General features: G+C 37.2%; 4 protein-coding genes across 4 annotated transcripts; all 4 read right to left on the bottom strand.

Annotated features, from left to right (window-relative positions):
• Positions 1-230: 230 nt before the first annotated feature.
• Positions 231-1990, bottom strand: LOC133879142 (uncharacterized). Its single transcript, XM_062317685.1, has 2 exons — positions 1416-1990; positions 231-438 (listed from the first exon to the last, which is right to left on the bottom strand). The coding sequence occupies exons 1-2, from the start codon at positions 1988-1990 to the stop codon at positions 231-233; spliced, it is 783 nt and encodes a 260-aa protein (XP_062173669.1).
• Positions 1991-3870: 1880 nt separating this feature from the next.
• On the bottom strand, positions 3871-10179 carry LOC133878823 (receptor kinase-like protein Xa21). Its single transcript, XM_062317365.1, has 2 exons — positions 8670-10179; positions 3871-4333 (listed from the first exon to the last, which is right to left on the bottom strand). Exons 1-2 carry the CDS (start codon positions 9760-9762, stop codon positions 3972-3974), a joined length of 1455 nt encoding a protein of 484 aa, XP_062173349.1. The 5' UTR covers positions 9763-10179; the 3' UTR covers positions 3871-3971.
• Positions 6206-7298, bottom strand: LOC133878817 (uncharacterized). Its single transcript, XM_062317361.1, has 2 exons — positions 6771-7298; positions 6206-6674 (listed from the first exon to the last, which is right to left on the bottom strand). The coding sequence occupies exons 1-2, from the start codon at positions 7156-7158 to the stop codon at positions 6409-6411; spliced, it is 654 nt and encodes a 217-aa protein (XP_062173345.1). The 5' UTR covers positions 7159-7298; the 3' UTR covers positions 6206-6408.
• LOC133879141 (probable leucine-rich repeat receptor-like protein kinase At1g35710) lies at positions 9855-12358 on the bottom strand. Its single transcript, XM_062317684.1, has 3 exons — positions 11941-12358; positions 9975-11180; positions 9855-9859 (listed from the first exon to the last, which is right to left on the bottom strand). Exons 1-3 carry the CDS (start codon positions 12356-12358, stop codon positions 9855-9857), a joined length of 1629 nt encoding a protein of 542 aa, XP_062173668.1.
• Between the last annotated feature and the right edge of the window lie 1889 nt (positions 12359-14247).

The following is a 14247-nucleotide window of genomic DNA, read 5'->3' as shown; positions in this document are numbered from 1 at the left end:
CCTAGCAACAAAATTTTTTAGTCTCTAACCTCTCACCATAATAATTTCTGACTCCGTCCGTGTAAAGAGCATTAGGAATTACGAGGATGGAGAAAAGTTAGTTATATCATCCATAAATTATTATTTTATTAGAAATTATTATTAAAAGCGATAACAAATTATCCCCAAGAATATGGGATAATAATAATTATTATTGAGTCATAAAACATGAGATAATTAATTATCTGGAATTATTTCTTTTTAGAAAGACCCTTCTTCTCTACTTCAAATCGCTTGCACCAAAGCGGCTTTGAATTGACTGTGAATTTGGCTTGCTCAAGTCTTCCCATTATAATCGCTGGAACGGAACACCTGTTGAACACCACTTTCCCGAAGAGTGCCGGATTATTTGGATCCGACCAGTGTACGTACACCCTTTCCACACATCGACCATATTTTCTGCTCGATCACATTATCAAAAACACATAAATATATTAAATAAATACACAAACTTTATATATATATAATTTATTTTTTTGATAAAATGGAACAGCTAGAAAAATTATTCTCATAATCTAATTTTCTAGTATTTAACCTTTGTTGTTGAGAGAGATATCGATGCCATACAATAAATGCTCATATTTGTGAACTTGCTAAAGTTTTTTAGTATTAAATGGAAAAAAAAAATAAAAAATTTAACATTTACCAATTTAGCCAACTAAAACTAATTGATATGAATTAAATCTATTTAGAAGGGTAGATGTTGAGTTGGCAAAATCTCAAATATTTAATTTAAAATAATGGTTGAAATTTTAAGAAGTCTACAAGACAAATATTATGAATTTTAGAGGATCCTAACCTAATAACTTAAGATATTAAGAAATGGCGGATTTAGCCGTTAATATCTTAGAGGATCCTATCCTAAAATTTAGCTAATAATTTTTTTTATAATTTTTTTTTCTTTAACCTCATCTTTTAGTTTTGCTCTCTTGAACAGAAATTTTAACTCTGCCACAAGCCTATATGTGAGAGTTTGTTCGGGTTAAAACAACCTGAGTTGGTGGCTCCCGAACAAACCCTTACATGAAACTGTCATGCCATTGTATCTTAAAAGAAAATTTGAAATTAAATCTGAACCGTTGAAAAAATTACAGTAGGTATATTGTAATTTTTTTACCGCTCCTAATCCTAAGCTAAATTCGAGAGGATGGTGACTCCTTTTGGCATATATGTGTGTGTTTGTGTTGCCGGTCGGAGTCCAAACAACCTCTCACATCGCTGCCTTGCACGAAATATCCTCATCCATAAAAATTTTATGCTTAACTTAATAAATGTCAATTTTTAACTAATTAAACTTATAATTACGATGTGATTCAAGACCAATTAATTAAGCTATTTTTTCTACTAATAAGCTAAGAATAAAATACAAGACTTACTGGTTAAAGAAGTTGAAGATTTGGTCCTCAGTGATAGGATTCCCTTTGGAGAAAGTCAGAAACAAGCACCTCTCTTCCTCCGGCACACGCTCTATTGCCGGACTCCATTCCCTCGCAAACGGATTCAGTTTCGTTCCAACACTCACTGCATCACCTTCCACTTTTCCGCTTCTTTCTTCCAACACATCCTTAAAAAGCGCGCGACAAACTCTGTTGTAAACGTCGGCGACACCTCCGGAGACAGTCTCTTTGTTCCCGAAGATGTCGTGGATGGAGAGGGCGCCGGAAAATATGGAAGTGATGGGGCAGAGATTGTGCGAAATTGGCGCGCTGCTGGGACTGGGAAACAGAGTGGCCAAAACGGCGATAGCTTCGTCGGCGACCAAGGCCAAGAATTTGTCGTTGTTTGAGGATATCTTACGCACCAGTTCTTTGAAGCCTTGCGCCTCAAGCCACATCCAAAACGCCATGACCTTCATCGACTCTTCTGGGTCAACTCCGGTAGCGATCAAACGGCGATACAGAAGCCTTTCGGTGATGTGGGCGACAATGTTGGGAGCCTGCACGGCGTCCATATGGTGGAAGATTAACTGTGTCTCCGGGAAGGGGGAGAGAGAGAGAGAGAGAGACTGTGTATTTTTCTGTGGCAAGAAGATTGTGTGAGAGAGACGAAGGATTTATAGAAAGAAATGCTGATTTCTCAAGCATCGCGACGTTTCAAAATTTGTGTTTTTATAAGGACAATGAGTTGTCATGAGGATGGAGGGTGTGTTTCGCGCGGGTGCAACGGTTGGAAAATTTTAAAAAGGATCTGGTGCTTTTCGGATCAGGGAAGCTTTGTGTAACCGTCTATAAGTGCTTATAGGGGATGAAAAAAAAAAACCATGTAATTTATAGGTAAAATTTCACATAAGAGAGCCTCTTCTATCCGGTGAAGGTAAAAAACACTAATTTTCTGCCACCAATAAGAGATTGACACATCAGCCTATAACAAGAAAAACAATTCTTGCAAAACACGAAATCTATTATATATATATATATATATATATATATATATATATATATATATTTTACTTTTTTAGTCTGAAAAAAGAAAAAGAAAAAGAAAAAAAAAAAAAAACTCACAACCATCGCCCACCCAGACACCGCCGCCGCCACCACTGCTCCACACCAGAAACCACCACGCGACCACCCCATGGATTGAGGGTAGCCGCACGGCCACTGGGGAGTGGCCGCGTGACTCGGACCCGGTGGCAGCCACCCCTAATTCAGGAGTGGGGCTGTGGCGACGGCCAGTAGTTAGGATAGATTTTTGTTTTAAGACTAAAATAATGAAATGGAGGGTTTTGATCCAATTAATGTTTTGCTAGGTTTTATTAATACTTACTTTCTTATTTAATGATGATGTTTCAATTTCTTAATGGAGGGCAAAAACCAAGAGATTTTTGGCACTGCCTGATTGAAGTTATTCCCTTCACGTAATGCCTCTCAAACTACCATTTAATTGATAATGTCAGTCTCAAACTCTCAATTAGACAACGTCTCTCCAAAATACTAAAAAAATTTAATAGACAAAAATTAGCTACAAACTGGTTTGTATCTAAGGAAAATGATCGTTACACTTCACCTACACAACTTGTGCACTCACACCAGACACAATGAAGTGAGACATACACACTGAGCCCCATTTCCTTGTGTCTGGTGTGAGTGCAGGAGTTGTGCAACATGAGTGTAACAATCACTCCTCTGTATCTAATTCCTACAAATCAATCTAATAAAGCGACATTTGTTTCTGAAGCATGTAAGAAACACATGCTTTCTTACTAATGTTATTAAAGTTAAAACATGTTAAAAGCACGTGCTATTTAAAAATGATTTGGCTTAGGTGGAGTAAAAAAACTATAGTATGTTTGCTATAATTTCACTCAATGGTCAAGATTTACTTTAACTTTCTCTCTTTCTCATGAAAAAATCAGAATTACATCTAGACCATTGATAAAATTACAGGTAGTTTTTTTATGGCACTTAAGCCAAATCTACTAAAAAAATATGTATTTTTTGTATGTTAAGGGACACATATCACTTTATTATATTACTGTGTACGAATTAACTATAAATAAGTTATTTCTATTGTGAATGTCTCCAATGACAAAAATACTTTAACAAAAACCGAATGATGGAAATTGTCTAGTAAATATGCATTGAGGATTACAATATCTCCTATATTACCTATTATTACATATTAACTGCCTTAGCCTGTCCAAAAAAAATGAAATACAAATTGAAACTTCACTTTTACCATATCGAATCAAATATTTCTAAAGAAATAAAGAATGTTTGAAGCTTCTTAGTTTCATGTGGTATGATATATATAGATAATATTGATCTCAACGAGAAGCATAAGGAAAAAAAAAAAAAAGACACAAGAGAAAGAGATGTTAGAAAATCCCAAACCATTTATTTGAACATGAAAAGTCGTACAAACAATAAAATTACAACTTGTAAGCACTTTAAGAAATTAAAAGGACAAACCCTATAAAACCCAAATAAAATATATCAAACACCCCTATTTCTTTTTTCAAAAAGTGTTAATTGGATTTTTTTAAGCTTGGCAAGCACATCTTTGATGTCGGCTCTTTCATCAGGTAACTCTTTAGAGCACATTAAGCCTAATTCCATGATGGATGATAGAACACTTTGCATAACAGTGACATCTCTTCTATTTTCTATCCTCAATAAACCCTCATCCACAACTTCCATCATTCTATCAGAAAGTGATGCATCTATCCATTGCCTCAAAGTCAGTTCTCCTACAAACATGTCGTCAGTAGGTTTCTTCCTTGTTATCATCTCCAACAATATTATACCGTAGCTATAAACATCGCCTTTGATGGACACTTTTCCTTCAAAACCATACTCTATACAATGCTCGCAATTGCCCAAGGAAAAAAAAAAAAAGAAGCATTTAAATTAGTACAATTTATATGCAAATTTATATCTAAATATGCATTCATTGTACCCTTATATTCAACTAATGCATGATGTGTGTGTACTAAACTTGTTAAAGAATATTTATAATTATGTTATGAAGATTTTTTGATAAGTCCATACATATACTTTATTTGCTGACCTTTATTGTTTGGCATAATTATTACGCGTAATACATAATTAATGTACAAGATCAATCAATGTTTCTTTTTTCTGGGGTAATTATTTACATAAGTAAAAATAGCTTTACATTCTCAAAGTACTTAGGTTGTCTCAACCCAAACATAACTAGATCTTCACACGTGCACATCAGTATTTGTGTGCTTGTTTGACTTTGACTTATACTCACCGATCGTATTAAATTACTTCACATACTGTTGGTACAGTTTCCGGTATGGTGTGAATCTGCACGTTCCTTTGATGTTCTTCACGCTTCTCAATAACTCTGCAAAACAACAAAACCTAGGGACCCTTCCGGGGGTCCCGCTCCGATGCCTAAGTTAGCTTCTGTGAGAGAAATAATGCTCTGTGCATAAAAATTGAGACCTAGTTTATACCTGGGGTATGGGCCTATTTATAGGCATAGAGGTGGAGTCAAACCTGGATTAGGACTCCTGCTCCTTGTTGATCTAGAACTGCTGTCCGAGTTCTAATTGGACTTCAATCCTTCACTAGACTTCTAATTGGATATCTTCTTAGACTTCCAATCTGATATCTTCTTAGACTTCTGATCTGATATCTTCTTAGACTTCTGATCTGATATCTGTTTGGACTTTATTAGACTTTTGAATCTCCTCTTTGGATCGGGTTGAGTGGGATTTATCCCCAACAGTTACCCCCCAATTCCCTTATCCAAAGCTTGCTTGAATAATGGGAATTCCATGTCTAAGGAAACCCGATCTTTGTCTCCTTCTGAAAACCTGCTAACCTGCAAAACCTGAGGGTTAAATCTTACCCCCCATTACCTTCTTGTTTTTCCTTAGGGTTTTCTCCCTGTCTCTTGAAAAATCTGCAAAACCCGAGGGTTAAATCCGACCCCCCGAGAAGTTTCTTCTTGCTCTCGGCTAGGACTGATCCGGGACTCTCGGCTAGGACTAATCCGAGAGTTTTCTTCTTGGTCTCGGCTAGGACTGATCCGAGACTCTCGGCTAGGACTGATCCGAGAGTTTTCTTCTTGCTCTCGGCTAGGACTGATCCGAGAGGCTCCTTCTCGGCTAGGACTGATCCGAGAAGTTTTTCTTGCTCTCGGCTAGGACTGATCCGAGAGGCTCCTTCTCGGCTAGGACTGATCCGAGAAGTTTTTCTTGCTCTCGGCTAGGACTGATCCGAGAGGCTCCTTCTCGGCTAGGACTGATCCGAGAAGTTTTTCTTGCTCTCGGCTAGGACTGATCCGAGAGGCTCCTTCTCGGCTAGGATTGATCCGAGAAGTTTTTCTTCTTGCTCTCGGCTAGGACTGATCCGAGAGGCTCCTTCTCGGCTAGGACTGATCCGAGAAGTTTCTTCATGCTCTCGGCTAGGACTGATCCGAGAGGCTCCTTCTCGGCTAGGACTGATCCGAGAAGTTTTTCTTGCTCTCGGCTAGGACTGATCCGAGAGGCTCCTTCTCGGCTAGGACTGATCCGAGAAGTTTTTCTTGCTCTCGGCTAGGACTGATCCGAGAGGCTCCTTCTCGGCTAGGACTGATCCGAGAAGTTTTTCTTCTTGCTCTCGGCTAGGACTGATCCGAGAAGTTTCTTCATGCTCTCGGCTAGGACTGATCCGAGACTCTCGGCTAGAACTAATCCGAGAGTTTTTGCCTGCAAAAGAAACAACATCAACGGGTTCCTGGTCCCTAGACCGGGAACACTCCGATGCTTAAGTCAGCTTTATTCATTTATTCTGAAAATACTTATTCCCAAAATCTGGGGAATTTTCTGTCTAGTCTGAATTAAAAATAAAAGTCTAGTTCTTTGCAAATATAAATACTAAAAAATAAAAGCAAGCCTGAAATTCCCGAGAGTCCTTTTTATGGGATCACGGGCAGATACTGCTGTTGCCTCGGCTCTCTATGCTGTGGGCTTCTGCTTCTTCGGTCCTCTCTTCTTTCTATGTCATCTCGGGGAGCATTCTCTTGATACCTTTCGTCTAGCTGAGGACGGTCTCGGGGATAGTAATCCCGTGGCTGTTGATCTCGGGGCTGATAGTCCTGATGATTCCGAGGCCTGTTATTTCCTGGATGGTTCCGTCGCTCTCCCAAGAACCGAACTAGCTTGCCATTCTTTATGAATTCTTCTATTAACAACCTTAGGGTTACGCACCCCTCGGTGTAATGACCTGCTTGTTTATGGAAATCACAATACTTCCCTGCATTCTTATAAGGAGGATCACCTGGTATCTTTTGTGGTTCCCGAAACGCCGGATCTCTCTTGATCTCCATGAGGACTTCTGATATCTCGGCATTGAGAGGTGTAAAGTTGTAATCTTTGAACTTCTTTACCTGCCTCTGCTCTTCCCAATCAGCTTTCTTGAGTTCTTTCCTTTTCTTTTCTGGGGCTGTCTCTCGGGGTAGTCTAGAACTGGCCATAGACTTCAGCGTCTCTTCCTGATTGATGAATTCTTCTACCTTATCCATGAGGCCCTGCAAGGTACTCGGTTGCTTCCGGATCAACTTCTTCATCAAAGGCTCCTCGGGTGAAATTCCCTGATAAATGGCAGCAAAAATCATATCCTCGGTCGGATCTTCGACCGTAGCCTTCTCTCGGTTGAACCGAGCCATAAACTCCTTAAGACTCTCATTGCCTTGCTGGTGCAATGATAGCAAATATCCCGAAGGCTTCTTCCTTGTCCGGAAAGCCAAGAACTCCGTTAGGAATATCTTGGACAATTCCTTGAACTGATCAACGGAATTCGGGGGCAGCTTCCTGAACCAATCTCGGGCATTCCCCGCAAGAGTAAGAGGGAAGGCCCGACATGCTACTTCATCGGGTGTCCCGTAAAGGTCTAGATGAGCTTTGAAATTCTCTAGGTGATCCAAGGGATCTCTGTCTCCTGCATAACTTAGAATTTGGGGTACCTTAAACTTATCGGGAAGCTGATAGTCCGCCACCCGTCTGGTGAAGGGTGAGTCTGTACCCATTAGGAGCTTGTCCACCATTACGGATCTGCCTTTGTCCTTTCTTTCCATCTCCATGTACGTGCACCTTCTCTCCAGCTCGGCAATAATTCTGCTCAGATCTCCTTGGCGGTCATCCTCCCTCCGAGGATTAATGTTGCTATTGTGATCTTCTTCCTCACGCTCATCCCTGTTCATCTCGGGATTGGGCTGTCTCGTCCTCATTCGTAACAATTCTGCATTTAAGTCTTCAATCTGGGCTTCCAACGCTGCTATGCGATCTTGATCTCCACCCCTCGGGGGAGGGTTCGGTGGAGGCTGCAAATTATTCTGAATAGCCGGTTCCTGTGGGGCCACGGGCTGTCGATTGGTCTGGCTTCCGGAACGTGTGTTCATCACCATGCTGGATCTTCTTTTTCTTTTATGAGGAACGAATAATCGTTTCCCACAGACGGCGCCAAACTGTTGGTACAGTTTCCGGTATGGTGTGAATCTGCACGTTCCTTTGATGTTCTTCACGCTTCTCAATAACTCTGCAAAACAACAAAACCTAGGGACCCTTCCGGGGGTCCCGCTCCGATGCCTAAGTTAGCTTCTGTGAGAGAAATAATGCTCTGTGCATAAAAATTGAGACCTAGTTTATACCTGGGGTATGGGCCTATTTATAGGCATAGAGGTGGAGTCAAACCTGGATTAGGACTCCTGCTCCTTGTTGATCTAGAACTGCTGTCCGAGTTCTAATTGGACTTCAATCCTTCACTAGACTTCTAATTGGATATCTTCTTAGACTTCCAATCTGATATCTTCTTAGACTTCTGATCTGATATCTTCTTAGACTTCTGATCTGATATCTGTTTGGACTTTATTAGACTTTTGAATCTCCTCTTTGGATCGGGTTGAGTGGGATTTATCCCCAACACATACAAATATTTCTTTAGACATATTTTAGAATAATTAGCAATCAATCCATATGAAGAATAAATAGGTACTTATCCATCGACTAAGTAATCATAGTTTGTGTAATTTTTATTATTAGTATATTCAAATTGAATTACGAAAAATTGACATGTACATTGGTATTCTTAAGTCCAAAAACTATTGTTGTTTTTGATATATATATATATATATATATATATATATATATATATAAAATAAGTAGATGTGAATTCATGTACCTGGTGCAATGTAGCCAAGAGTACCAAGAGTTTTAGTTTGTGTAGCATCCTTATGTTCGACTAAAATCTTTGCAATGCCAAAATCACCTACATGTGCAACCATGTCTTCATCTAGAAGAATATTGGTAGGCTTTAGGTCACAGTGCACCACAGATTCCGATTGATCATGGTGTAAATAGTCCAACGTTGATGCAACATCAACCATAATGTTTACTCTTTGAAGAAGATTTAAGCAGTAGTTATAAGAGTATAACCACCTTTCGAGGTTGCCATTCGACATATATTGCAATACTAAAGCTCTGAACTCGAGGTTGGAGCATGTAGTTATGACTTTAACAAGATTCCTATGCCGAATTGTCCGTAAGACCATGCATTCTGCATCAAAACTTTTGAAAGCACTAGCCAATTGCAAATTTATAACTTTAACAGCAACAATTGTCCCGTCAAGCAGCATCCCTTTGTACACAGAAGCAAAACCTCCAACTCCAAGCAAGTTGCTTTCACAAAAGTTGTTTGTCCCTTGACAAAGCTCTTGATATGATATCATTCTATGCTCAAATACAGACAATGTATTAAATGAACTTGGAACTTGCAACTTACTTTCTTGATGTCTTCTCATCATATAAACAATTGCTAGACATATTGTAACTGAAGCAATGATAGGAAGAAAATATTTGAGCAACTTTTGTTTCACCTTTGATCCGTGGGAGCTTGGGCTTGGACAAGGTAGAACTCCAAAAATTGGATTCCCACAAAGTGCTTTGTTTCCTAAAAATGACTTAGCTGTGAAGTTTGCAAAAGGCCCACTAGTTGGTATATCTCCGGATAGCTTGTTGAAAGAAACATTCATAAACTTGAGATGTAAAAGTGCTTCAAGAGACTTCGGAATTACACCAGATAAATTATTGTAGGAGAGGTCTAAATTATCCAATCCTTTTAAATCTCCAAAAGATTGTGGAATGTTTCCTTGAAATGAGTTCCTTGACAAATCAAGATAACTTAAGCTTTCAAAAGCTCCAATGATGCTTGGAATATGTCCAGTGATTTGGTTTCGAGATATATTGATGTGTTCAATAACATCTGATTTTTTCATGTTTGGAGAAAAAGACCCACCCAGGGAATTTGACGATAGGTCCAAAAACAACAGATTCTCAAGGCTCCATAAATTCAACGGTATTGATGATTCTAATCTATTAGAATCCAAAAATAGCTTTTGGAGAAGATTGAGGTTAGAAATGCAATTTGGGATGGATTCAGAAATTTTGTTATAAGAGAGATCTAACTCTCCTAAATTCTTTAACTCACATATGTCTTCTGGAATGAAGCCTTCTATTTTATTGCCACCAAGAGACAATCTTTGTAACCCCTCCAATCTCTTAATTGTGTACGGTATATTTCCAGTCAAATTGTTTTTTCCCAAGTCAAGCCAGGCCAAGTTTTTTAAGGAACCTATACTTATAGGAATATGACCCCTTATTTGGGTTTGGGATGAAACAATGGTGCGAAGGGAAACAGAAAAGTTTCCAATAGAATCAGGAAGAGTAATATCCAAGGGATTGTTGGATAAGTAGACTAGCTCCAAAAATCTGCAATTAATTAAAGATGAGAAGAAATTAAGCTCTTGATTTTGATTAGGCTCTCCTGATAGTAGATTGTCACCCAAATAAAGTTCTTTGAGGTATTTCAGTTGTCCAAGACTTGTTGGTATTGCTCCAGAGAGTGTGTTTGCAGCAAATTCTAGTAGGACAAGCTTAGAACAATTAGAAATATACGATGGGATTAAACCACTAAATTGGTTGCCAGCAAAATATAGAGATTTAAGATTCGGGCAGGAAAATTCAGAATCTGATGGAAGATTGCCAAATAGGGAATTATTTGCCAAGGAGATTGCTTGTAGAGATGAAATGTTGAAAAGGTCTTGGGGGATTGTCCCGGTGAGATAATTGACTTGAAAATTCAAAAATTTCACATTTGGAAGACGCCATATATCTTTGGGAATGCTTCCTGTAATACTATTGAATGCAATTTCGAACACAAGTAGCCTTGACAAATTACTAATGGTAGGAGGTATATTTCCAGTTAACTTGTTAACCCCTAGAACTAGCACTTTAAGCTTCTCTAAACTCCCAAAACCTTGTGGAATACTCCCATAAAATTCATTGGATGATAGGGCTAAGTGTACAACCTCTCTACAGTGACTCATTTGTGAAGGGAGCCGACCATTGAATTGGTTGTCTGAAAGATAAAGCCCTCGAAGATTAGGACAATGGCTGCATAGATCCATTGGAAGAGTTCCTGAGATGTGATTTTCTGTAAGAGCAATCATGGTTAGAGAGGATATGTTAAGGATGACAATAGGAAATGGGCCAGTGAGGCTGTTGTATATCAAACTCAAGTACTCTAACGACGGTAGATTGCTGAGGGACGACGGAATTGCACCCGTAAAATGGTTGCTCTCTAGAAGTATTTTTCGAAGATTCTGACAGTTTTGCAAAGATGGAGGGATGGTACCTGTTAGAAATGAATATGTGGGAAGTACAAAAATTAGTGAAAGCATGCGCATAATAAGAACTATATAGAAATTACTGAACTGTTGGACAGTAAGGCGAATTAATATAAATCTGTGTAGTCTTGGACAAATATTGCCTCCCAGTACTTTTGCAATATGGAATACAACAATTCTATCATCGGGATTTAATATTGTCCGAATGTAGTGTTCAGATTGCAAATTTTGAATACTACTCTACATAAGAAATTTTGTAACAGTATAGAAGAAGAAGAGAATAAAAAGATCATTTCAAATATGCTAAAAAATTATATTTTATATAATTAATTATATAGAAGCAGCTTATTACTGTTGAAATTAAAAGCAGTTTGAAATGGAGCTTCTAACCGTTGAAAAAACAGTACTTAAATACTTTAAGAAATATGATTGTTATAATAGCAGTTGTACACATCAGAAAAGTGCACACGTAAATAATAAGGATGTGGCTCGTGCCAATGTGCGACAATGAGTAAGTGCTAAGTGCGTCAAAGCGACTTGGCAACGTGTGCATGTGTGAAAGGCCAGTGCTTCGCACTGGGTGACACAACTAGCATGTGTACATACGTATCCGAAATGCAATATAGAAATAAGAGTAAGATAAACCCTTATAAAGCGCACAAAAAAAAAAAAAAAACTCAGCCTTTTAATGTAGGACAAAGGGTAAATTAAAAAATAAAGAGAAAGTTGAAATTGATAAGAAAACTTAAATTTTCACGAAAACTCTACCTTCCAATAGGTTGGATGAGAGCTGGAGTATTCTCAAGCGATGTAGGCGACTGATCTCATGCGGGAGAGAACCAAAGAAGCTGTTGTTAGAAAGATCAAGTGAGAGCAGGAAAGAGAGGTTACCAATATGGGGAGAAATGGTGCCTTGGAGCCCCATGTAGGAAAAGTTCAAAGCAGTCACTCTTTGCCTGCGTCTGCTGCATGAGACCCCAATCCAATCGCAGAAGTTTGTAGCTGTGGACCAATTTCCAGCCAAGACATGAGTTGTGTTTGGGTCAGAAGTGATCTTAGAATTGAAGGCAATGAGAGCTGATCGGTCGGTGAAGTTCGTGGAAGATTGGGCCAACCGAAACATGCATGACTGCACTGATAGAAAACCCAAGAGCAGGAGAATAGATGGCCTTTCTATTAGCTTCATGAGTCCTGTGTAGGAGAGAGAGAGGGGTAGAATATAGTGCTTGAATTGAATAATGGATGGCCTTTTTATAGTGGAAGTGAAGCATTGCATCTTCCATTACTACTCGATCTTAAATAATTGGTGTAGAATATAGTGGAAGTGACGCAGCTGATCATGACTATGACAAGATATTTTTAAGAAACATGACAAGGAAGAAGTGGCCAAGTTGGAAGAATTGGTTCATACTATAGTAAACAACAATATATAGTAGCTGTAATTAATCAGTAAATATATAATAGATTTGGTCATACTTTTCGCTGGTAATTAAAGACAACCACGATGTTGACTATTAAGATAACGTCAACAATAACAGCTATATATATATATATAGTCAATAATAATGTAATGCTCTGTTTGGTGAGAAATAATTCATTTTTTCCGTATGGTCTTTCTATCGTTCTTCTATTTTTCAGAATCACTATAAGATTTAATTTGTAGGACCGCATGTATCTCAAACATAGGCTCCACAAATTCAACGGTAATTTTAAAAAGTATAAAGATGGGATAGAAGCATCAGAAGAGGATGTATATCACGTCATCTTTTTCAATAAATGAGTTTTTTTTTTTTTTTTTCCCAAAGTTAATTAGGTTAGGGTTAGGGTTTGATTATTAGTTTATTTAATGGCTTGGCCAATTAAAGTCAGTTAAATTAGGATTTAGAGTAGCAATTTTTTTAAAAAAAAAAAAATTAAAACATGAGTATAAGGAACATTTCACCTATACTCCGTCTGATTCAACCCTAAACTCTAACAGAAGGGATGGTATTGTAAATTTTAAAAGTTTGATACACTAAATTGAGAGTTTTTTAACTTACAAAAAATGATAAGTGGAGTTTCTCATTTTTACAATTTTAGTTAGTGCTTACAAGACTTTACTTTTTTGTATATAAGTGGAATTGAAATTGAAAGGAAATGATGATATGAGTTGAGATTGTGGGTTTTTGCTCTTAAACAATTGGCAATATCACTTGGAAGTGGAAGTCTAACCCACTTATATTCCTCTTCAACATTAATTGGCTAAGCACGCCTGCTTCAAGTGATTAATTCTACGAATGGATACTTTTTGGCGCTTGACTAATGCTTCTGGTATGTGTTATTCAGCGAAAAAATAAATAAATAAATTTAAAAGAAATTAATTCAAAATATTAAAAAATATAACTAATGAAATAAATAAATCAATAAAATTGATCAAATTTTACACGTAAATTACAATTTATTTTGCCACACCGAATGTTAATTTATTCAATTGCCCTAATTAAATGAGTCTTCATGTTTTGATTATCTATATATTTCATACGATAAAAATGTGTAACCAAAATTATATAGATTCTTAAACAATTAATTTAACTAAGCAATCTAAATATAAAAGCTTACACTAAAATTTTTATTATTTAAAAATAAATCAATATAAAATTTAATTATTACATACCTGAAACTTTTCAATAAAGAGAAATTTCAAAAAATGGATAACTTTTTCCTCTGTTCTAGCATGTCTTTTCATTGAACACCTCTAGAAACAAAAAATATAAAAAATAAACAATTGATTTTTTTTAAAATAAAAAATCAATGTATAATATTATTAGAAAAATGTAAGTTCTATAACTCTTTTACAATTAGCTTGTTGACACGTGTCAACATGTGATTGAAATATGTTAATTTTTTTTTTTTTAGTTGCTATGTTATTCCTATTAAATGCTAACACGTGTCAATAAAACTCACATTAATTATTAGGTACAAAGTTACGTCACACACACATATATTCTTATATATGTCTATGCCTATCTAAAATATCCATCCATCTAAATCTAGTGTCGTTTACTGATTTAATGATACTAAATTCAAATTTTTTAA

This window comes from Alnus glutinosa, chromosome 10, assembly GCF_958979055.1.
Source record: "Alnus glutinosa chromosome 10, dhAlnGlut1.1, whole genome shotgun sequence".
In the NCBI taxonomy this organism is placed as follows: domain Eukaryota; kingdom Viridiplantae; phylum Streptophyta; class Magnoliopsida; order Fagales; family Betulaceae; genus Alnus; species Alnus glutinosa.
Note: the sequence above shows the minus strand (reverse complement) of the source record. Positions and strands in the feature narration are given on the sequence as shown.

Bases quoted from the DNA above. Each gene is read 5' to 3' on its own strand.
- LOC133879142 (XM_062317685.1), bottom strand. From the start codon at position 1,990: ATGGACGCCGTGCAGGCTCCCAACATTGTCGCCCACATCACCGAAAGG. The intron at 439-1,415 runs GTAAGTCTTGTA...GTGATCGAGCAG, and splicing joins ATCTTCAACTTCTTTAACCA to AAAATATGGTCGATGTGTGG.
- LOC133878817 (XM_062317361.1), bottom strand. From the start codon at position 7,158: ATGGCTCGGTTCAACCGAGAGAAGGCTACGGTCGAAGATCCGACCGAG. The intron at 6,675-6,770 runs GTGATCCTCCTT...GGTTGTTAATAG, and splicing joins GGAACCACAAAAGATACCAG to AAGAATTCATAAAGAATGGC.
- LOC133878823 (XM_062317365.1), bottom strand. From the start codon at position 9,762: ATGAAAAAATCAGATGTTATTGAACACATCAATATATCTCGAAACCAA. The intron at 4,334-8,669 runs GTACATGAATTC...AGCATTGTATAG, and splicing joins TCTTGGCTACATTGCACCAG to AGTATGGTTTTGAAGGAAAA.
- LOC133879141 (XM_062317684.1), bottom strand. From the start codon at position 12,358: ATGAAGCTAATAGAAAGGCCATCTATTCTCCTGCTCTTGGGTTTTCTA. The intron at 11,181-11,940 runs GTAGAGTTTTCG...CATTTCTAACAG, and splicing joins CTCATCCAACCTATTGGAAG to GTACCATCCCTCCATCTTTG.